Source organism: Terrapene carolina, unplaced genomic scaffold, assembly GCF_002925995.2.
Source record: "Terrapene carolina triunguis isolate 2854851 unplaced genomic scaffold, T_m_triunguis-2.0 Scaffold96, whole genome shotgun sequence".
NCBI classification, from domain to species: Eukaryota; Metazoa; Chordata; order Testudines; family Emydidae; genus Terrapene; species Terrapene triunguis.
In genome coordinates, this window is record NW_020664447.1 from 60,658,598 (window position 1) to 60,681,359 (window position 22,762).

General features: G+C 46.8%; 1 protein-coding gene across 1 annotated transcript; it reads left to right on the forward strand.

Moving 5' to 3' along the window:
* The first annotated feature begins 905 nt into the window (after positions 1 to 905).
* On the forward strand, positions 906 to 8,803 carry BATF (basic leucine zipper ATF-like transcription factor). The gene is made up of 3 exons (XM_024192718.1): positions 906 to 971; positions 3,285 to 3,389; positions 8,209 to 8,803. The coding sequence occupies exons 1-3, from the start codon at positions 906 to 908 to the stop codon at positions 8,416 to 8,418; spliced, it is 381 nt and encodes a 126-aa protein (XP_024048486.1). The 3' UTR covers positions 8,419 to 8,803.
* The last annotated feature ends 13,959 nt before the right edge of the window (positions 8,804 to 22,762 follow it).

A 22,762-nucleotide genomic window follows, 5' to 3' on the forward strand; every position in this document is an offset into this window, starting at 1 on the left:
CTAACAGAAACTATTAATATTGTCAACCTAGTCCCCACCCTGCTCCCAATGTTCCTTCTTCTGGGGGGTTTGGCACTCTCAGAAGCCTGTGTACCAAAGATGCAGAACCATCTGCACAAAAAGATCTCCTGTGCGTGCACTTGCCAATGGCCCTGGTCTCCTCTCCAGGACCCCTGCAAACCACGTCACTTCTGGGGACCTCAGCTGTTTGGTGGGTGGATGGCTGGGAAGGTGGGAGGTCTGCAACTCAGTCTGTCAGGGAACTTCCCAAGCTGGGCTTGGCAGATGGGGTGGGGAGCCCAGGGTACCTGGCACGTGATCAAACTCCCTGCTTGCTACATTTACAAATGAGCGGCTTTGGCATTTTCTGTGTCTCCATGCGCCACCTCCTACTCTCTGAGGGGCTGAGTTTTGCAGCTTGTGCTAGGTTTTTTTCTCTCCGGTTGTTTGTCTCATTTGAAACTTTGTCGCTGTTTCTCAAACCGCCTGAAGGTGTCGGGGGTTTTTCAAGCTATTTTGAAGCTCGTTTTTCCCAGATGTGTGTGTTTTTTTTCTCAATGTAACTTTTTTTCTTCTTCGTAAAGTTTCCGCCCATGTGACTTTCAGCTTACGTCCCTCGCAGCTTCCGAGAAACCACAGGAGCCTAAGACCTAGACATCACTGCAAGGTGCAGTGACAGAGAGGAGAGAGGTGCAGGGAGGGACTGGGGCAGAGTGGCAGAGAAAGTGACACAGGGAGAGCAACAACGTGACCAAGAGAGGGACGGGGAAAGAGGCAAAGAAAGTAACCAAGGGAGAGAGGGAAAGACGGCAGGGGAAGGGAGGGGTGAGTAAAAGCCAAAGGAAACCAAGATCACCAAGGACACAGAGGAAGCAGAAGAGGCCCTGGGCAGAGGGACGCGAGCCATGCCCCATAGCTCTGACAGCAGCGACTCCAGCAGCTTCAGCCAGTCACCCCCACCTAGCAAACAGGTAACACTTTGAATTCTTTATAACCATGCTCCCATCCTGGGGTGTTTTCACAGCGCAGAATGGCAGGGCTTTCTAGGAACCAGCCTGGGGAGAGACACGCTAACTCAGTCCACCGTGCATTTACTCCACTTTGAAAGTGGAGTACAGAATTTGCAGCAAACAGGGAGTTACTGCGCTTTAAAGATTTGTATTGTGTCCATGCAGGCGTTTTCAATGCAACCTGGCTTGAGTTAGTGCAAACTAAACCCCCCATGTAAACCAGGCCACAGAGAGCTAAGCAGGAAGCCCCCATGCAGGAACAAGCTTAAAACCAAAGGACAGAGTGAGGAGTGTTTTTGCAGAGGAAACACATTAGCACAGGCCACATGAGGGGCGGCACCTGAAATGCTTGGTTCTGACTGCAGGGGCCACCCCACAAACTCCAGGCATCCAGCAGGCTGGGAGCTTGATAAAGTGAGAGTACAAGTGTCTCTGCAGAGACCCTGTTGTGGGCTCTGAGCCCTCCCCCAGCATGTGGTCAGGATCTCATTCTGAATCCAAATCCTTCCCGTGCCATCAGACATCACTTAGGGCATGAGTGAGGCTCCACTATCCTTGTCTATCCTGAGCTGCTCTCTGCACCTTTTCTATTTAAGTCCCATAAATTTCCCTGTCTAAATGCTGTTGTATGAGGGATTCTTTGAGTGGGCCCCTTTTGTGTGTTCCTCCGGCTGTCCGGTGGCATGCCTGCCACGGGGTTATTCTTAAGACGTGTCCCGGGTGATTCCATCTTCTTTTCTGGATACCTGTATTGGTAACTTTATTCTTTGCTAGCTGTTAATCACATGGTGCTGCGCAGGACACCAGATATGAGGGACCTTACCCCCGAGGAGCTTACAGACAAACACTGAGTAGATGGTGCTGGCTGGGCAAACAGGGATTGGGAGAGCACTCTGTCTAGAAGGGAATGAGGCTTAACAGCAGTCAAGGGGGACGTAGACAAGTGGGGTACCCAGATTGGGATCTTCACTGTGCAGGGCTGGGGGCAATAAGGTAAGAGGCTAGGCTGGATATGTTGGCTGGGGTGGGTTGAGGAAGGAAATTGAAGGTAAGGATGTGAGGTTTACATTTGAGGAAATGGAGAGATCACAAAGTTGGGGGAGGGAGAAAAGGGACAGACTGATGGTTCAGGAAGATAACTCTAGAGGCTGCATTTTGCAAGCAGAGGAGGTAGGTGGTGTACGTGTCAGAGAGTCCAGAGAGGCAGCAGTTACAGTGGAAGACAGAAAATGATAGGATCTGATGAAGGTTTTAGCTGCCAGAGAGAGTGGGAGGATCAGTTCTCAGCAGAGAACCTTCCATAATAATAATAAATAATAAAAATAAGAATTAATAACAATGAATGCCGGAATGGCTGCGGAATGACACTGAGGAGTGAGATCTTCAAGCAAAGAGACCTCACATCCCAGAGCTGGGAGGGCATAGCCCCTCTCTGCATAACTCCAGTGAAAATGTGACCTGGAATATTGCCGCCAATTCTGGATACCACATTAGCAGCAAGACATTAAAACGCAGGGAGTTCAGAGAAGAGCAAACAAAGCGATCAGGGGTCTGTAGTGACTGAGTCGGGGGGAAAGATAAAAAAAGCTGAGCCTGTAGCTGAGCTAAGCAGGGACATAACTGCAAATGTATGAAACAGATAAACCCCAGAATAGAAGGGCAATTATTTAGGGTGACATATGGGAACTAGGAGTAATAGGATGAAATGAAGAAAGGCAAAAAGCAAGCTGAATGCCAGGATTGACTCCTTGGCAGTGAGATAAGTCAGGCAGTGGAATCATCTCCCAGGGGAAGGGCGGGAGCCCCATTGGCATGGGACACTGGAAACTCTACTGCACAAAGAATAAAAAAGTGCTGTATAGGGGACAGACCTGCCCTGGCCCTTGGGGAGGTTGGACTGGGTGATCCAACAGGTTTATTGTTTTCATCTCTGACTCCTGTGGTTCTGCGGGTTACAACCCAAGCCTGTACCATGGAGACAGAGTTCACTTCCCAGTTCTACCAGCATGTCCAGATTACAGAATTACATCTCAGGGGGTGGCTGTTAAGTGCCTCACACATCCTTGTAGTAGGAGAGCACCTCTACCCTGGTTTTGCACTGATGCTGTATGTCAGACAGGGATATGTGGCCTATGTGGCCAGAAGAGTGGGTGTGGTGATCTTTGCTGAGAGGAATGTTCGCTTGGGGCTGTTCTGCCCTGTACCCCTGACCTCATGCCTCTCTATAGTAGTGGAGGTGATGTCTCTGTCATTCCCAGGTCCTGTATTTTTCAGGATTCTTCTGATGACATGAGGAAAGTTCAGAGGAGGGAGAAGAATCGCATCGCAGCTCAGAAGAGCAGGCAGAGGCAGACCCAGAAGGCAGACACCCTGCACTTGGTAAGAGCTTCCATTCTCTCCCCATCTGGATCACTGGGGCCTTGCACACATAAGGGGACATGTTCTAGCACAGATGAACACACAGCACAGCCATTCAGTTCAGGCAGGGGCTGGAAGACCATGGGCCAGCATAGCATGTGACGGCAGCTCTAGCAGCAGCTGGATGGTGAAGGTGAAGGGTGCTCCTTCCAGGAGCAGCCAGATGTTCCCTTCAAAATGGAACAGGTGTACTCTGTTGAAAGTCACCTCTGCTGAAGCCTATCCTCTTGGTTCCTCCTCATATTCTCTGGACCTTTTGTTTCTGCTCTTTCTGTCCTTTTGGAGATGAGATGGCTGAAGCTGAGTGCAGGATCCTGGGTTGGGTGGGAGGAATGAGGAATGTACCTCTCTTCGTTAGAGGTATATTCTTTCCCATATTATTCTCCATTCCGCAATAACACGTTGGGTCTGATCCTGATCCATGCACGTGAATGGAAATTTTGCCACTTGCTGCAATGGGAGTGGGGTGAGGCCCCTTTATTTGCAGTTCTGATTGCTGTTGTGCACACAGCAGATGCCTTCTCTGGCTGGCGACATCCGCCTGTATTTCAGACCCAGCAGTGTGCACCTTCCCCTTGCACTTGTCCACAATGAATTTCCTCTGCCCAGTCACCTAGTGTTATGGGGTCCCTCAGGAATTCCTACCTACTCTTGATCAGCCTTATTAATTCTGTGTCATCAGCAAATGTTACCACCCTTCCAGCTCATTGATAAATACAGTGAATAACCATGCCGCTAGGACTAATTTCTGAGGGACCCCATTCTCAACCTCTCTCTGAGCTGTAAATTGCCCACATAGTCCTACTTTTTGCACCCAGTTTTTAATCTGTGGCAAGACTTTACCTCTTGCCCTGAATTTATCGTTACCTTTTTAGTTTCTTCTGACTGTCTCAAAAATCCTTTAAAAGCCTAAATACACAAGGACAGACACTCCCTCGCCTTGCACTTCTTGTCACCTCTCATATCCATGCAAAGAGCATGTAAAACGCTGCCATTCTGACTTGGTAGCATTTTATGTTTGCTGTGCGTAGGTTTAAATGATGATACAATGTGCAAAGCCAGGAGAATCAAGCCCTAGAGCTGGAAAAGCCCCATTAGGTCTCCATCAGTCCATTGCCTGCCATCTATGCAGGATAATTCCCCATTGTATGATACTAGCATTTTGTCCAGTTTAATTTTAAATGTCCCCAGTGGTGAGGCTCCTACCCCTTCCCTTGGGAGAGAGCTCCACAGCTGAATACTTTGCACGGTCCTGATATCCAGCATACATCTTGCCTCTCTTAGTTTCACCCTGTTTCTTTGCCATATTGCCACACTGGGACTGTGCAGTGGGGTTGGGGGGGTGGGATTCATAGATTCATAGATTCTAGGACTGGAAGGGACCTTGAGAGGTCATCGAGTCCAGTCCCCTGCCCGCATGGCAGGACCAAATACTGTCTAGACCATCCCTGATAGACATTTATCTAACCTACTCTTAAATATCTCCAGAGATGGGGATTCCACAACCTCCCTAGGCAATTTATTCCAATGGATGGGGTGTCAGGCTGTCGACTCCCACTTACTGCCCAAAGCCACTTTTCTCAGTGTAAGGAATTTGGCATCTACTTTTCCAGGGACCCTATTTGGCTGCAGGTAACAGGCATGGGAGTGGTGTCAGAACAGGAGGGTATGACTCCTGAGTTTGTGTAATTAAATCTTAGACTTCCCTTTAAACAGGGAGTGGTCAGGCTTCTGCTCAAGATGCTGTCCCTTGACCTTAGAAGCCTCCACACCCTCATCTATCCCCACTATGGGAAGGATTATTGAGCAAGTGGTGTTAGAGCAGCTTCTGCCACAGCCTGACTGCACAGGTGTCCTCAATGCTTCTTTAGTAGTGGGTTCATTACAGGGAAGGTGTTCCTCACTATCCATGGCTGATGATCCTTTTAGAGGTGTACACTGGTCCATGCTGATTTAGTTAGCTCTGTCAGTGTCATGTGATACCACAATCGCGGGGTTAGTCACTAATCTGCTGCAGCTCACAGCAGCAGATTGGAAAGCCTTTCAGTGGGTTTGTTATTTTCTCTCCCAGAGACTTCAGAGAGCAGGAATGAGTACTGACTTTTCCTCTCCTCGGGCCCTCCCCTGCTGTGTCCCAAGGCATTCCCCTTGCTGGAGGAGACAGTGAGGCATGTGGCTTGCAGTTTTACCATGGTGCAGATGACACTGATACGACAATCTCTTTGTTTTCTTAGGCTAGGTCTACACTGGGTGGGGGGAGGAGTCGATTTAAGATACGCAAATTGAATTCGATGTATCCGATCCGACTTACCCCGCTGTGAGGACGGTGGCAAATCGACCGCCGCAGCTCCCCTGTCGACGGCACTTACTCCTACCTGGGCTGGTGGAGTACGCGCGTCGATTCGGGGATCGATTGTCGCGTCCCGACGAGATGCGATAATTCGATCCCCGAGAGATTGATTTCTACCCGCCGATCCAGGCGGGTAGTGAAGACAAGCCCCTAGTACCTGGCAAAGGTGGGGATGTGGATGGGAGCAAAGTAACTTAAGATCAACCTGGATAAGACAGAACTGACGCTAATGGGTAGGGGAGACAGCTGGAGGAATGGGACAGAGACGTGATTGCACCTTTTTGCTGGAGATGCCTGTCAAATCTTGGCCAATATAGTTTCCAGTCTCTGGATTATAATGGATCCCCAAACGCTTTTCATCTCTGATAGGCATAGTGGCTGTGAAAGTGCCTCTTGGACGCAGGACTTTCCAGTGTCAATGGTCAGTTCAGGCCACTGTAATCACTTTAAAAGGATCCAGAAGTTTTAACTGGTGCAGAACAGAGTGGCTTGTTGCTTGAGTGGAGTGAGTCATTAAGAGCCTATAACTCCCAGACTGGCTTCTTGTCAGCTTCTGAGTGTGGAGTTGGTTAAGATCTGTGAAGCATTAGGCTGTGTGGGACCCAGTGATCTGAGAGATCCCTTCTCCCTTCTGCAAGGTCCTGCTGTGGCAGTTAATATCTGGTGGTGCGTTTGTTTTAACTAGTGCAAGGTGCCCCAATACTGAGGCAATAGGGACCTTTATATATCAGGTTCCTGCCACTAGCAATCCCAGCGGGGTGATCAGAGATGTGGCAGGCGGCTTTGTTTTGGATGAGTGGCTAGCAGGGTAGCTATTTAGCCCTTGGGGGCCATAGGGCATGGTAAACAGTCATTCAAGATCTCATAGCACTGTCCATAGAGTCTCAGTGCCCCAGTAGCCTGGCTAAATTTCAACCTAGGTTCCAACATTCTGTCTCTCCAAATCCCCACTGTGGTTTCAACTGGACATAGGATTCTTCAGGTCCTGTCTCAAAATGCTGAGTAGCATTGCGGGGTGCTGTTCAGTGGCTGAGGTGTTCCATGCTAGTGACGGCTGCTTTTCAGGAGGGGTGCATACAGTCTGTCATGCGTTTTGAGTACCATTAGGCAGGACTGTACATCATCACCACCATTATTATTCATTTTTTTCTTCTGAGGCCTCAGTTTCCCTCTTTCTTTCTGTCACATCAATGTCCCTCCCCCTCCCTGCCATACGTCTGGTTTCCCCGGGCGCTGGCAGGAAGCAGTGAGTCTTGTCTTACCATGGCAATGACAGGTTTCCTGTGACAGGTGGTTTTCTGGTTATTTCTGATTATAACGGCGGTTATTTATCATCCCCTCCCCCCAGGCCAATCTGCCTCAGGTCGGGATGTGGCCTGGGAGGTGTGTGCGTGAGAGGGAGCTGTGAGCGCCTGGGCGGGGAACGTGCTGGTGCTGCTGTCACTTCTCGTAAGCAGCTGCTGGGGAGAGAGTGCGGCTGAGGGCTGAGAATGTCACTGGCTCCGTGGCAGGACCCCTGGCTGGCTGGGGGTGGGGTGGGAGTTGCCCAGACACAGCGCCGCTTTGAATTTACAGGAAATGTGTCACTGTGGAAACTCTCCGGGGTAGTCAGATGAAGGGCTCAGACCTCTCTCCCCCTACCCAGATACCCCCAGCCCCTTCCCTGAGGCATAGGGTGACCAGATAACAAGTGTGAAAAATCAGGACAGGGGTGGGAGGGGGGTAATAGGAGCCCATATTAAAAAAAAGCCCCAAATATCAGGATTGTCCCTATAAAATCGGGACATCTGGTCACCCCACTGAGACAGCTCTAACTGCTCCCAGCAGCACTGAGATACTGCAGTGACAGCCAGACACTTGAAAGGTGCTGATAGACAGACAGACAGATAGATCAGAAAAGCCATCCCCTTATCTTCTTTCAAGTCCCTCCTCAAACTTGTCTCTTCTGTAAAGCACAAAGGAAACTGCAACCTGTGAATTGTTAGGCAGGGGGCGAATTGTGATCACTGCTCCTGACTGGCTGAGAAGTGTGTACATCCTACCCTGTTCCCCCCGTCCGCACCCCTGCTTATTTGTCTTATCCACTGTTATGTTGGTCTCCTGGACTGTAAATTCTTTGGGGCAAGGGATTGTCATTTTCCTATATGTGTGTACAGTGCCTGGCATAATGGGGTCCTCAGCTGGTTGCTTTAGGCACCAGAGCAATATCAATGTATAATAATAACATAGATGGGAGCCAGCTCCCCCTGCAGTTTGAGCACTAACCCAGCTGTCCTCTGGCTGCTGCTCTGCAGAGATACCATCTCCCTCTACCTCCCACCCCCTCTGGCCACACTGCTCAGCCAGTTTTCCACCCAGAATTCCCCCCACCCCTTTGATGGCTCTGCGGGCAGAACGCTAATCTAGTCCCTGCTGCTTTTGTGCCCTCAGGAGAGCGAGGACCTGGAGAGGCAGAACGCTGCCCTGCGCAGGGAGATCAAGCAGCTGACAGAAGAAATGAAGCATTTCACCTCAATGCTGAGCTCCCATGAGCCCCTCTGCTCCATCCTGACCACGGTGCCCCAACCGCCCCCGGAGGTGCTGTATGCCACACACTCCTTCCACCAGCCCCACATCAGCTCCCCACGCTTCCAGCACTGAGCCCAGCCACAAGGACACGCAGCCTGCAGGCTCCACAAATGGAAATCAGAGACCCCACGGGGCTCACTCTTTGGTTCGCAGGAGGGACATGGACTGTTACAGCTATTCCTGCCCTTCCTTCAAGCGTCTACTGAGCCAGGCCCAGGGTCACATGTCTAGGAGTTGGCCCCGGTGCAGATATGGCAGAACACCAGGAGGCATCTTCAGGGAGGTTAAATCTCAGATCAACAGAGAAGGGAAGTGTTTGCAAATTGGCACCAATCCCTGTTCTGTTGTTTGCACTGGGACCCTCGCATGGGTCTATGTGACACAGGAACCCTGTCTCCATGTGAGCAGTCAGCTGGAGACTTCACCAGTGAGTGCTCCCAGGAGAGGAGCGCTGGGAATGAGGGGCCATGGGGTAGCGGGGGAGACTGGTTTATTTTTTTTTAAAATAAAGAGTAATATGTTTAACGCTTTCTTTAAAAACCTGGCATGGCCTCTCCTGAGATTCCACATTACACACTGAGCGTGGCGGAAAACGGGGAAGACAACACTAGAAATTCTGGGGAACAGCCCTATATGGAGCAGCGGAGACCTGGGGCTGGAGAAGCTGTGCTAATGTCTAATCCAGACAACAGCAGCCTGTCGTCAATGTGTAACAGAGGGGCTGGCATGTCTCTGCCCTCTCTCTGGGCCAGGAAGGATGAGGAAGGGCCATTTATGTGTTTGTTGTGTCCTTTGGCCTTTCCTGTGGGAGATCTATTCCCCAGCGCTGCAGGGATGAGGCTGGCTGCTAACGCTGGTACCTGTACATACACAGTTACAACTCACTTCTCTGCTGGCTCCCCCAGCTCTCAGCTGCCTGCAGACCAAATTCTTTCATTAAAGATCCCTGCTGGCTCTGTCATGACAGAAACACAAAGATACAGATAACAATATGGACTGTATCTGCAGCAGACACACACACCAGTCACGGAGCTGGCCACCCATGTGCCCCAGACCTATGCACAGGTTTGTGTGCGTCCTGCCTCCGCAAACCCTGTTGCTGCCGTAGATTAGTGTTTGGCCATTCTCAAAATTACTGCCTACTTTAAGGAATAACAGCAGCAGTGTTCTCCCAGCAGGGGGCACTGTCTGCAGCTTTGCTAGAGGGGTAAGAAATAGACATTGTACTGAAGTTCTGGAATTAACTGATCTGAGCTATGGGTGCCCTCCTTGCTCACAGGAGGTTGTTTCCAATCTCTCTGGTGTGTCAGAGAACAAACCCAAAAGTGACAGGCAGAAGAGCAGGAAACTCCCTGAAGTCCACTAGTAACCTCACTGTACACCTGGGAAGTTCCAGTGATGGGTGCTATCCTCCTCTTCCCCCATGTGAAGTTGCCGCAGGAGGGACCCAGGAAACACTGTGAGGTTTCTCACTAACCTTCCTTCAAAGGACATGGCCTCCCAACCTTGCTGTTCCTGCTGGGAAGGGAAGCCCTGCTCCCCTGGATGCAGGGGTGTCTATGTGGAAGTTTGGGCTCCTCTGCCAAGGGGAAGGGCACGCGCAGGGGTAAGATGATGGTGATTCTAGCAGAACCATTTTAGAATCTGGAGAGAAGTAGGCCATGGAAGGCAGCCTCCTGCTCCCAGCTCCCCTCTCATCTCTGCAGAGGCAGGATGCCAGGGCTTCCACTGGCAAGCATGGCTGGCCCAGTGCACATCCCAGGCAGGCAGCAGAGGAATCTGGATTTTGTTTGTATGCAATATGCCAAAGCAGAAGACACTAAAAGGCAGTTGTAAATATCCCAGCCATATAAAATCTAGCAGGCTTTGACTGGGGCAGTCTCAGGGCATCTTACAAATCCCTGGATCTCACACAGGTAGGAATTTCATTATATCCAGTCACACAGCAACCAGAACTACTCACCCCCCAATGAATGCCCTGCTTTGAGATCCCCATTTTATAGGTTCTTTCCCAGAATGTGCTCATCTTGTAGCTGGCCCTTTAAATCTGGGAAAGACAACTAGCTGCAGCCCCAAAGTGATCATTTAGTGTGAGTGCTGCAGACTGCACTTCCTCTCCTTCCAGCTGGTAAGTGCTTTGGGTCCTGCTGAGTGTTCTACTGGCTTTTTCATTCTGTCATCTCTAGAGCTGATCTTGCATGTTGGTCTAGAAGAGATTGGGGAGCATACAGTGGGTCTATTGCTCCCATATTTGTTCTTTCCCATGCAGGGATCCATCAGGCTCTGTCTCCTTACTGGGGGAGAGACAGGCCCCATAGCAGGAGTCTCCACTGATTTAAAATACCTCCTGGCTTATGGGGAGTCTCTGTCCATGTTCACAACTTTAGTGCTTTTTCACTGCTTTGAAATTCCACGCCTGTTTTACCTCTAGGCCAGTGGTTCTTAAACTGTGGGTTGGGACTCCAAGTTGGGTCGTGACCCCGTTTTAATGGGGTCGCCAGGGCTGGTGTTGGACTTGCTGGGGTCTGGGGTCGAAGCCCAAGCTCCCCTGCCTGGGATCAAAGCTGAAGCCTGAGCCCCACCACCTTCAGCCCTGGGTGGCAAGGGTTACAGGTCCTCTACCTGGGGCTGAAGCCCCTGGGCTTCAGCTTTGGCCCCCCTGCTCGGGTGGTGGGACTTGGAGTAAGGGGTAAGGCTGGGAGATGGCTTCACAGCAATCTCCTCTACAGGGACATGACAAAGGCTATCAGAGCTCACTCTCTTTCTAAACAAACACTAGTCCCTTCATGATGGGACCTTCAACCCTAGCGCCTGCCTCTAGTGTGGCTGTCTGCAAGCAGGAAGAATTCCTTCAAGCAGCTCTGTATGCAGCAAGATCTACCAAATACCAACCGGGTTCTTTATGTTTGTGCCAGAAGAAATGTCTTCCAATCTGAACTGCTCTCACCATGACACTAGCAGCCAGTCAGTCACTGGTCCCAATGGGTATTTTCTATATTTCTTTTCCCCTTATTTGTATTCCTAAGGATTTTTGCATAAGAGCAGCATCTTGCCTTTCTTAAAGCCCCTTAGGTATTGTCTCCCCACACCCAGCCCTGAGCCACAGTCTGCTGTCAGAGATCACAGTGGAGTGGTGTGGAGATGATTATGATGTCACAATTGGAGAATTTTGATGTCATCTGGGGACATGCCAGTTTGCCCCTGTTTTAATCAAAATTGCTAATGGTTATTCCTCTCTGTCCCTCTGAAAGATTCTCCTAGTCCCATCAGTTCAGTAGAGGTATGTTCTGATTTTTCTCCTTTATAACAGATCTAGAGGTTCTCCCCTTATAACAGATTTCTCTGAGCAGCAATGGATGGAAGGATGCTTAATACACACAGAGAAATCCTGTTTTCATTCAGAGGTCAGTGATGAAGAACTGAGGGGCAGAAATAGAGAATAGCTGCTATTTAAGGAATTAAGGATCTGGGGACTTAAGCACTGGTATTGTGCTGACATCTTCTGGATGTAAGAAGAACTGTTCAGACATTAATGGCTTCATCGGGATGTTCATGTTGTAAAACGTTTTGGGGAAGCTTTTTTGCATTCTGATAAATCAGAGCTGATTTAAAGCTCAGCCATTGACTAGACACCATGGAAGGAATCTGAATGATTAAAACTACTACCTGTTAAAAGGAGGCTTGGGCTCCAGCCTTTCCCCAGCTGATTTAATCTCACCTGGAATGATGCTGTGGTGATGGGAGCCCATCTAAATGCCTAGACAGAAACAAGAAGCTTTGTTTGCTTATTATTTCAGAACCAAGGATTCAGTGAGTGAATGGGGGGTTGGACGTGGGGATTCTACTGAATCATCCCAGCAAGTTTCTATCGCATCTGAAAAGTTTGGTGAGCTCTCTCAGCATTTTGTCCCCACAACAACTTCCCTTCGTTCCTGTATGTCACCTGCACAGTGGTGTGCAGCAAATGCACATACCAGATGTGGAAGGGACTAAGTGTCTAAGTGAATTGCAGTTGGAGGGGTAGTAGCTCTATGCTTAGAATTTTTTTTTTTTTAAGTTCTTATTAATCTGATTAGGCCTGATCCTGTCTAAAGGTAAAACCTGGCATCCTAGGTTGCTTGTTTCTCTGTAACATCTGAGTAATGTCTGATCTTAATGATTGGCTACCCAGCCAGATAAGTTGTGTGGTGTGTGGTTTTGTGTTTTTTTACTATTTGAGTGTGCAGGAGAATCTGGGATTGATTCCTGTAATTGCTATCTTGTCTCCTGGGACTTGGGTGATACCATAGCAAAAGTTACTGCCATGGGCTGTGCTCTGGGCAGATCTCTGACTAGGCAGGCTAAAGCCTGGTCAGCCCTTGAGTGGGAGACCTCCAAGTTCAGAGAATTGGTGGAACACAGGTATCTGTTGTGCACTGGGCTACAGCTGTGCTTGCTACTCCTGCAGTCCTGGTCATTGCTGTCCTCACAATAACGTATTCATTTATTTGTTGTTATAGATTTTCCTCCACTAAAACAAAGTGAAGGAAATTGCTGTGTTTGCCAAATGTCCATCAATGCAGTGATCAGGTGAAGCTGTGACATTGGGGGAACTCTGAGGTATGCTTTTCTCAGCAGCCTTCCCCAAGCCCATTCCCATATACAACCCACACTAGGCTTTTTTCGGCACGCTCATGCAGCAGTTTGGCATTAAGGCTCTGGAATGTCAAGGATGGAGCTGCCCCCATCACACCCATGCACAAACTCACTGTTTTGCAGCACAGCAGATGCTTGCTATCTGCATTTCAATGCTGCTCCTCCCGTCAGGTGTGTACAGATATTGAAGCTCAGCTGCTGAGTTATGTTTAAAGCATCTCCTTGCTGCCTTGACTTTGCTCTGTGCCAGCCCTACTTCCTCTTATCACATTCCTTCTTGTCTCTTTCACCATATAAATCAAATAACTTCCCACATTGTATCCTTCCTTTCCTCCGCTCTTAATGAGCCCTTTCCATCCTGCCTTCCCTGTGCTTGGAATGCCTTGCTTGGCCCAGTGTACCTAGAGTGACCAGATAGCAAGTGTGAAAAATCAGGATTGGGGGGGTAATATGTATGTTGCCTATATAAGACAAAACCCCTAATATGGGGACAGTCTCAATAATATTGGTCACCCTAAGTGTACCAGATACACACTCTTCTTTCAAATCCCTCTTCAGAACTCACTTCTGCCAAGCCTAGCAATGCTGCCAACCGATGGCAGGAAAAGTATCATCACCTCCCCCCGCCACCCATTTCATTAAAGCAACAAGCTTTAAGAGAGACTCAGCCTCTGGGTCTCACAGCGGTGTGCGCTGTTAAATCTGGGGCTTGTTTACACAAGAAAGTTACATTGATGGTAGACTCTTGTGAGGCTACTAAAGAAGCTAAGTAGTCATGGAGTGAGAGGCAGAATACTGTATTGTCATGGATCAAACACTGGCAAGGCTGGTATAGCTGAAGGGGTACAACTTCTCTAGTGTGGACGCAGTTATGCAGGTATAAAGGTGTTTATACCAGAAAAGTTTATTCCCACAAGGAAAGGGAAATAAGCAATAGTGGGGTAAGGCATCTTAATATCGACGTATCTGTGTCCACACTGGAGGGGTTGTACCACTGTAACTGTACAATTTTGGGGCTAGGGGTCTGTCCCCAGGAGAGAATTGCACTGGTCTAACTTACAGTATTAATTGAAACCAATAAAGGTATCGATGTAATTGTCTTGTAAAAAAATCACACCCCGTTTGACCTAGTTTTACTCGTGCATAACCTGTTTAGAGACCAGGCCTCAGTCCTGGTCTACCCAGGAAAGTTGTTTTTCGGTATGAACTAAGGTGTGATTTTAAACAGATAAAGTTCTCCCAGTATCACACGCACACACCCCTCCATTGTGGACGTTCTTATTCTAGTATAAGAGTGTTTACACAGTGATGGGATATGCTGATAAAACTTTCCCAAGTAGCGAAGGTCTGAGTGCCTCAGAGCAGAAACCATATCTTCTGTGTATTTACAGAGCTGAGCCTATGGTCAGTGCTTAACAAGTAATAATTAATAAGCTGTATCTCTTACTCTGGCCATAGATGCATGTACAGACTGTGGAATGTTGTACAACTGTACACAGTTGTTGCATGACCATGTAATGAAACAACTTGTAACGTAGATAGGAGAAGGCCTGTCAAGTCCGATCTGGTCCATCTACCAGGGCTAGCGCAGGTTTGGCCCCCACAGGAAATTTTCTAGGGGTTTGTAGTGACCCTTCCGCTTAGCTGTTCACAACCTTTTTTCTCTTTCTCCTCCCTTTTGTTGGTCTTTTAGTTCTTACTTTAAACTTAAATTATCCCACAGTGTAAGTTATTATTTCTGGTCATTTCATTTCTGGGTAGGGAAGGAGAAAAATTAACCCAAACAATTTGATACATTGATACTTTTTGTCAGATGTGTTTTCCTTAGGTGGGGCTGACTTTGGATTGATTTGTATACTTCCTCTGTTGATTTGCATATGTGAATGTTAGGGGGGTTGGTTTGGTTTGGTTGGGGAGAGGAAAGCAGTTGCATATTTATTCCTTCTGGATCCAGTGTACTCAAGTTACATGTCAGAAGATAGTTTCTCTCTCTGCTGATTCTGCAAACTCCATCTGAGAGCTGAGATTCCAGCTGGGCTTTTACTGCCTCTTAAACAAGAATATAACTGTTGATTCTGTCAATGCTGTGTGAGACAAAATCGAAGGCACCTTCTGCCCACTACCTGTCACCAATCCTCCTCACTCTGCTTAGACCCCTTTTCTTCCATGAATCCTTCCTTCATCCATCTCAATAATGATGGTTCCATATGCTCTTGTGCCCAACTTTTGGTCCACGACTGTTTTTGTGCTTCAATTCAGGCTCTCCAGGGAGAGATATTGTCTTAGTATTTGTTTAATAAAGTGTTGGGCACATTTCTGGCACTCTGTTATTATTAACAGCTTCAGGCCTGATAGGAGCAAAAATTTGTTTGTGTCACTGTAGTCAACCAATATGACTCAGTGACATATAGGGAGTGGAGATGGTGAGTAAGAAGAGCCTGTTTTTACATAGTCACTTTTCTGACCACAGTTTAAAGGTGACTGTGAGAATCTGTGTTAACTGACTTTGGGTTTTTTAAGCTTCTCAACTTTGTTATTTTAATAACAATTACCTGCCAGAGAGACGGGGGACCGATAACAAGTCCTAGTCCACACAGCTGACGTTCCTGCCAGTGCAATTGTGTGTAAGCAAACTGTATGTTTAAAATCGACAGACTTGCACATTTAGACATCAGGGTGTTTGGGATTAATCTAGGACTCTGATCTAGATTATGACGTGGATCAAGACTGTGGATGAGATTTGGATTTAGCTGACTCTTTCTTCAGTCTTTGTTGTTGTTTTCCCCCACTCCCCGTCCCCACCCAGACCCTTTGGTTGTGGGCCAGTTTTGGAGGCAGGCATATTCTTCAGCCTTTGTTTTAAGAACTGTTAATTACCGGCAGTTAATGATCACTACTCTCTCTGGACTGAGACATCCCCCTGGTTAGAGCATATCCCAGGAGGGTTAGAAGCTGGTATTTCTTGAGGCCTTTAGGGAAATTCAAGAGACTGATTAGTTGATCCTTTATTGAGATGTCCGTCTCAGTAGCTAGGGCCCTGGTTTATGACCCATATCATTTGACAGCACTGTTGCCTACAGAATTTTGTAGCCATTTAGTAGCTGGGTCAGGCTACGTATAAGAGAGAAAACCCCGTTTCCCTCTGGCTTTAATGCTGGGTTAACAGCACAACTCTGCTGTGTAATCAGTCAATGGTGGTTTTGTTACTAAACCTGAGAGAAATTCTTGGGCTGGTTAGAGATGCTGTGATTGTGACTTGCAGGGAAATTCAAAGACCGTCTCACTGGTGATGCAGGAAGTAACAAGGGCCATGAGAGCAGCTAGTGTGAGGAGGCCGTGGCAATAGGCATGGAGACAGCCCTGACCCAAAAGGGGGAAATGAAAAAGGCAGAGTTTTATTTTTAGAAATGATTCAGAGTGATAGATGATGAAAGTGGATGTCACACCTTGTACACAGAGCCTGAAACAAATCTAATGGGAGACTGGGAAGGTTAGAGAAGGGAAATGCTAGGAAGTAGGGGCCAGTGCACATGAAAAACACTGCACCATTTCAGTGTCTGTTAGAGTGGATGGAAATCTTTCCATTTATTTCAGATCAGATCAGGCCCACTTTGAGAACATTCTCACTGGCCCTTGTGGATCCAGAGTTGTTTTTCCCGTCTCCTGAATGTTCTTTTGACTGACAAGTCACTGGGTTTCCATTGGCCACTCATATCTACCTATATTTGCAATATTTTAAGCATATTAATGGGCATGTAGTTGATTTGGGGGTCACTTTGTGAGGGTGTTTGTCGTTTGTGTTCCCATGGAGAGATTGGTGCTCTGGGTGCTTTATTAGATTAGTGTGAGCAAGGAGCTCATTAACTGAAGATACACGGGTTTGATTATTGGATCTTTGTTGGTTATGGGTAGGATAGAGGGGCTTTAGCAGATTGAGGACCCAGGACCAGAGGCCACTCAAGACAATGTACCACCCTAGGCAAAACTTCAGTGTGCCACCCTGCATCCTACACCCTAGAACAGAGGTTCTTAGCCAAGGGGACACAGACTTTCTATGGGGGTGCAGTGAGCCTTCTGATGGTTCAGTGGTTATGGCAGAAGTGGAGGGCCCAAGCACCAGGTCGCAGTGCCACTCACTCAGGTTTGGCCTGGCCACCCCGTCACGATGGGAGGACGGCTGGGTGAAATTTGAGTGGGTGGCATTGCAACCTGGTGCATGTGGTCATAGGACCACTCAGGTTTGGCCCTGCTACCCTAGGCAGAATCTGCTGCTTTGTTACCTGCACACATTAGGGCACCCCACCTTTTCCCAGTCCGTAGGGCTTCAGGCCTAACCCGGTTAATTTAGGCACTCCCACCTTTTCCCAATTCGTAGGGCTCCAGGCGAAAAGCATCTACTCTTACCCAATTCGTAGGGCTCAGGGACACCCATACCAAATTCGTAGGGCTCAGGGTGTACCTAACCTGGTCAATTTAAGTACTCACAACCTTTCCCAATACCTAGGGCTCCGGTTGTATACTGCTTCTGCAGGTGTGCAGGACCTTTTACCAGTGAAAGAGCCTTACACAGTAATATCCTTAACCTCTATTAACAATCACCAAAAAACAGAATGCACATGCTATACATACAGTGCTCACCACTCCCAATAAGACAGATGAACTTTTCTTGATGGCCAGTCAGGATCAGGTCCATCTGGGGGACTCCAGTTTCTGCACAGCGTCATTGGCAGAGTGCTGAGGTCTGGCAGCTCTGATCTTTGGGGTTGTGTCCTGGAGTTGGTTCCAAAGAACTTCCTTTTGGACCCCAGTTTATATAGTGAATTTTGAGTCCTTTTTAGCTATACTTTAACCAATCATTATACTAAAATTTTATTAACCAATCCCAACATAGTGTAACAAAATTCTTTAACCAATCCTACCCCACCACCTTAATTAATTTACACCTAGCAAAATTAATTATGTAACAGAGAGAAACAATTAAAGAACCAGACAGAGATCGTACAGATAAACAATAGGAAAGTGGGGACCATAATGACAAAACAATAAAGAAATGAGGATTTCACCATTACAGCTATTGATAAGTGATTTCTTGAGAGATAGAATGCTATCAAACTAAGTTTTCTTTAACCATCTTAAGATCTGTTTCTTTATCTGGCGATAGTGGGTGCCATTAGGACAGGGTCTCCTTCTAAACAGCCTGATATTACATTGTTTTAATATAATTTAGATGGAATGTGAGGATGTGACTTCCTGCTTCTTAGCTAATGGCTGCTGCTTGGCTGCTCTTTTAATCTGGCTGCAGATGAAGGCTTTATGCTTTAGGCCTTACAATATGGCTGCAGACAAAGGCCTTATCCTTACAGCCTAGGCAGCTGCTTTGTTTGCCTATAGAGTGGCCCCTGCCCAGGACTGGAATAGAAGGGAGTGTTTCAGGGGAGGACTGAAGGGCACTGACAGAGCAGTGTATGACCCGACTGTAACAACAGAGGGTTCTTTCCAACAGGGCTTTGGAGCGGAGCATGGAGCTGGAGCACGGAGCAGCTCCGGAGCAGTGGAGCTGCAGGTTTTTGCCTGGAGCTGGAGCGGAGCCGGAGCACAGCTCCAAAGCCCTGCTTTCCAAAGTGTACTTCCTACTCCCCCCACATTTCCAAAGATGCTGGAAACTTCCACTCTCATTTCTACCTACTCTGCTCACACTTGTCTCAGAGCCAGATGCCTCCCTCTCCATTTAATTCTAATTCTCTTGTCACCCCTGGGCATTTCTGACATCCACCCCTTAAGAAAACAACTTCTTCTCTTGACTTCCTTTCCTATGGCTTGACCCTATTTTCCCTGCCCTTTGCTCCCTGTTCTCACCACCTACTGCATGAGGTGGGCATGCGTCTTTGCCTCTAGTAACTTGTATAACTCTCTCAAATCTGCCACCGTCTATCCCTTCCCTGACATGCTTCCCTTCTGCCCATCCCCCATGCTTAGCCTTCTAGTTGACTCTTGCCAAAGTGCTTGAGATACTCTTGCCTCATCTCTCCAGTCACAGCTCAACCAGCAATATCCTTGAATGTTTTTCATCTGGATTTTGCTCTAGCCAGAGCATGGGAGCAGCTCTGATTCATGTAGTCATTGACTTCCTCCTTTCTACTGTTGATGGCTCCTTGTCTTCAGTGCAGCCTTCAACACTGTAGAGAACTCCATCATCCTGTAGCTGTTGTAGTTTATGGATTAATTAGATGTTTCTTTGTCCATGGAATGCACTGGGCTAAAACCTTCAATCAAGGGTGCCTAAAGTTAGGCTCTTAAATTCATATTTAGGTACCTAAATACAAAATTTAGGTCAGCTTTCTTTAGAAGCTTAACAGTAGACTTTCCGTTTTGAAAACTCTGGGTTTAGGATTCTTGTTAATGCTTTTAAGCCAGAACTTATTTGAGCTGGTCACAATGATGCCCTGGTCTTTTTTTTTTTAGTTGTTACAGTTAATTTAGAACTCAATGTCTATGAATACATCAAATTATTTCTTATTGTACAGTACCTTGTATTTGTGAACACTGGCAAAATAAGTAAAGTATTTAATGCCACTTTTGCTTCATTCATCGCTAAAAAGGTTAATTGTGGCCAGATGCTTCACACAATTAATATTAACAAGGGGGAAAGAACAGAGGGCAGAATCGGGACGGTACAAGTTAAATAATATTTAGATGTACCCAGTTGAAAAGGCCTGATAAAATTTTCCCTACAGTACTTAAAAAAAATCCAAAGTAATCTCTGAACCATCAGCAATTATCTTTGAGAATTCACGGAGGATGGGTTAGGTTCAGAGAACTGGAGAAGGGCAAACATAGTACCTATCTTTAAAAAGGGGAACAAAGAGGATAGACCTGTCAGCCTAATTTTGATACCTGGAAAGATACTGGAACAAATTATTAAACAATCAGTTTGTGAGCACCTAGAGGATAACAAGATGATAAGTAATAGCCAATATGGATTTGTCAAGAACAAATCATGCCAAACCAAACTAATTTCTTCTTTGAAAAGGTAACAAGACTAGAAGATGGGGGGGAGGGACGGGGGAGAGAAGCAGTAGACATGGTATATCTTGACTTTAGTAAGGCTTTTGACATAGTCTCACATGACATTCTCATAACCAAACTAAGGAAATATGGTCCAGATGAAATTACTACAAAGTGGGTGTACAACTGATTGTAAAACAATACTCAAAGAGTAGTTATCAATGGTTTGCTGTCAAACTGGGAAGACACATCAAGTCAGATCCTGCAGAGGTCTGTCCTGGGTGATGGAGTGGAAGTACACTTATAAAATTTGTGGATCACACCACTCTGGGAGGGGTTCCAAGCACTTTGGAGGACAGAATTAGAAGTCAAAATTACCTTGATAAACTGGAGAATTGGTCTAAAATCAGTAGGATAAAATTCAGTAAAGGCAAGTGCAAAATACTACACTTAGGAAAATCAAATGCACAAAACCAGATTGGGAATAACTGGCTGGGCAGCAGCACTGCAGAAAAGGGTCTGGGGATTATAGTGAATCACAAATTGAATATGAGTCAACAATGCAATGCTGTTGTGAAAAAGGGAAATGTAATTCTGGGGATGTATTATCAGGACAGTCATATGTAAAACATGGGAGGTAATTGTCCCACTCTACTGTGCACTGGTAAGGCCTCATGGAGTATTATGTCCAATTCTGGGCACCACACTTTAAGAAAGATGTGGACAAATTCGAGAGAGTCCAGAATAGAGCAACAAAAGTAGGAGGTTGGAAAACATGACTTATGAGGAAAGATTGAAAGAACTGGGCATGTTTAGTCTAAAGGAAAGAAGGCTGAGGGGTGAGATAAGTCTTCACATATGTAAAAGGTTGTTGTAAAGAGGACAGTGATCAATTGTTCTCCATGTCCACCAATGATAGGACAAGAATTGGCTTTGTTTGCAGCAAGGGAGACTTAAGCTGTATATTAGGATTTAGGCTGTATATTAGGAAAAACGTTCTAAGTATAAGGATAGTTAAGCGTAAGCACTGGAACAGGCTACTTAGGGAGGTTGTGGAATCCCCATCATTAGACGTTTTAAAGAAGAGATTAGACAAGCATCTGCCAGGAATGGTCTATGTATACTTGGTCCTGCCTCAGTGCAGGGGCGTGGACTAGATGACCTCTTGAGTTTCCTCCCATCCCTACATTGCTGTGATTATATGACTGAATTTTATCTGCCATCATGTGGCCCATTTTTCTAGCTTTCTGAGGTCCCTCTGATGTTGCTCATGTCTTTTCTGGCCTTGATTAACCTAAATAACTTTATAAATTAAATTATAAATTAATGGAGATATCCTATCTCCTAGAACTGGAAGGGACCTTGAAAGGTCATTGAGTCCAGCCCCCTGCCTTCACTAGCAGGACCAAGTACTGATTTTGCCCCAGATCCCTAAGTGGCCCCCTCAAGGATTGAACTCACAACCCTGGGTTTAGCAGGCCAATGCTCAAACCACTGAGCTATCCCTCCCCCATAAATAATCATAGAATATCAGGGTTGGAAGGGACCTCATCTAGTCCAACTCCCTGCTCAAAGCAGGACCAATCCCCAAATGGCCTCCGCAAGGATTGAATTTACAATCCTGGGTTTAGCAGGCCAATGCTCAAACCACTGAGCTATCCCTCCTCAGGATTTGTCATTTGCAAATTTTGCTACTTGAATGCACATCTCCTCTTCAGGATCATTAATAATAAAATCTTATGTTGCCTCACTGTTTATCTTTTGCCATGCTACAAATTGGCCATTTATTTCTATTCTTTGTCTTCTCTCTCTTAACTCATCTTTAATCCATCACAGTGCTTTACCTTCCACTCCACGACTTAGTTTCCTTAATAGTCATGTGGGGGACTTTGCCAATGGCTTTTTGAAAGTCCAGATAACCTATATTGACTTGTTCTCCCTTTAATTACTATTTTGGTGACATGTTAGAAGAATTTGAATAGAACTGCAATAGAGTAGATAGTAATGTAATCACAAGGTGATCTATTATCCTTGCCATACTCCACCTCACTCCAAATCCTCCTTGCAGTTTATTACCCATTGCATCACAGCTAAATGCAGACTGTAAATGTGGTGGGGCAGGTTCCCTTGTCCTTTTTGTCTCTGTTCAGAGTTTGGCCTAGCTTTAGACACTTTAAAAATAATCTGAATTTCAATCTCATCTACAAACCATTGTTTTCTCCCTTACCTTTGCCCCTGCATTTTTCTCTCCCTTGGCTGTTATTTAACTTCGGTAAAGCATTTTGAAATACTTTTGTATCGAAGATACTAACATTATGTTGTATCATCATTATAGGAACTGCAGACCAGCCATTTGAGGTGCACTGGCAAAGTTGTGTGGGGCTGAAGACTGGGGCAGCAGGTGGAGCTGCAGGTCAGGAACAAGGTGCTTTGACAGAGCTGTGTTGTAGAAAGGTCTGCACCATTTTTGCCTGGCTTAGGGAGCATTGTTTGTCTTTCCCTTACATAGGGTGACCAGATGTCCCGATTTTATAGGGACACTCCCGATTTTGGGGTCTTTTTCTTATATAGGCTCCTATTACTCCCCCCCCCCCATCCCTGTCCCAATTTTTCACACTTGCTGTCTGGTGACCCTACTCTTACATGAGAATCAAACTTCGGCCCAATCATCTGAAGAGAAAGCTAAATCTAGAGTAAAAAAAGACAAATGTACGTGGTAGGAATTGAGCTGTGTCAGAGTCATACGATTAAGGTGGATTTTCTTCTCTCTTGAGGA

Coding starts and splice junctions, on each gene's coding strand:
- BATF (XM_024192718.1), top strand. CDS start 906: ATGCCCCATAGCTCTGACAGCAGCGACTCCAGCAGCTTCAGCCAGTCA. Junction 972..3,284: donor CACCCCCACCTAGCAAACAG/GTAACACTTTGA, acceptor TGTATTTTTCAG/GATTCTTCTGATGACATGAG. Junction 3,390..8,208: donor AGGCAGACACCCTGCACTTG/GTAAGAGCTTCC, acceptor TTGTGCCCTCAG/GAGAGCGAGGACCTGGAGAG.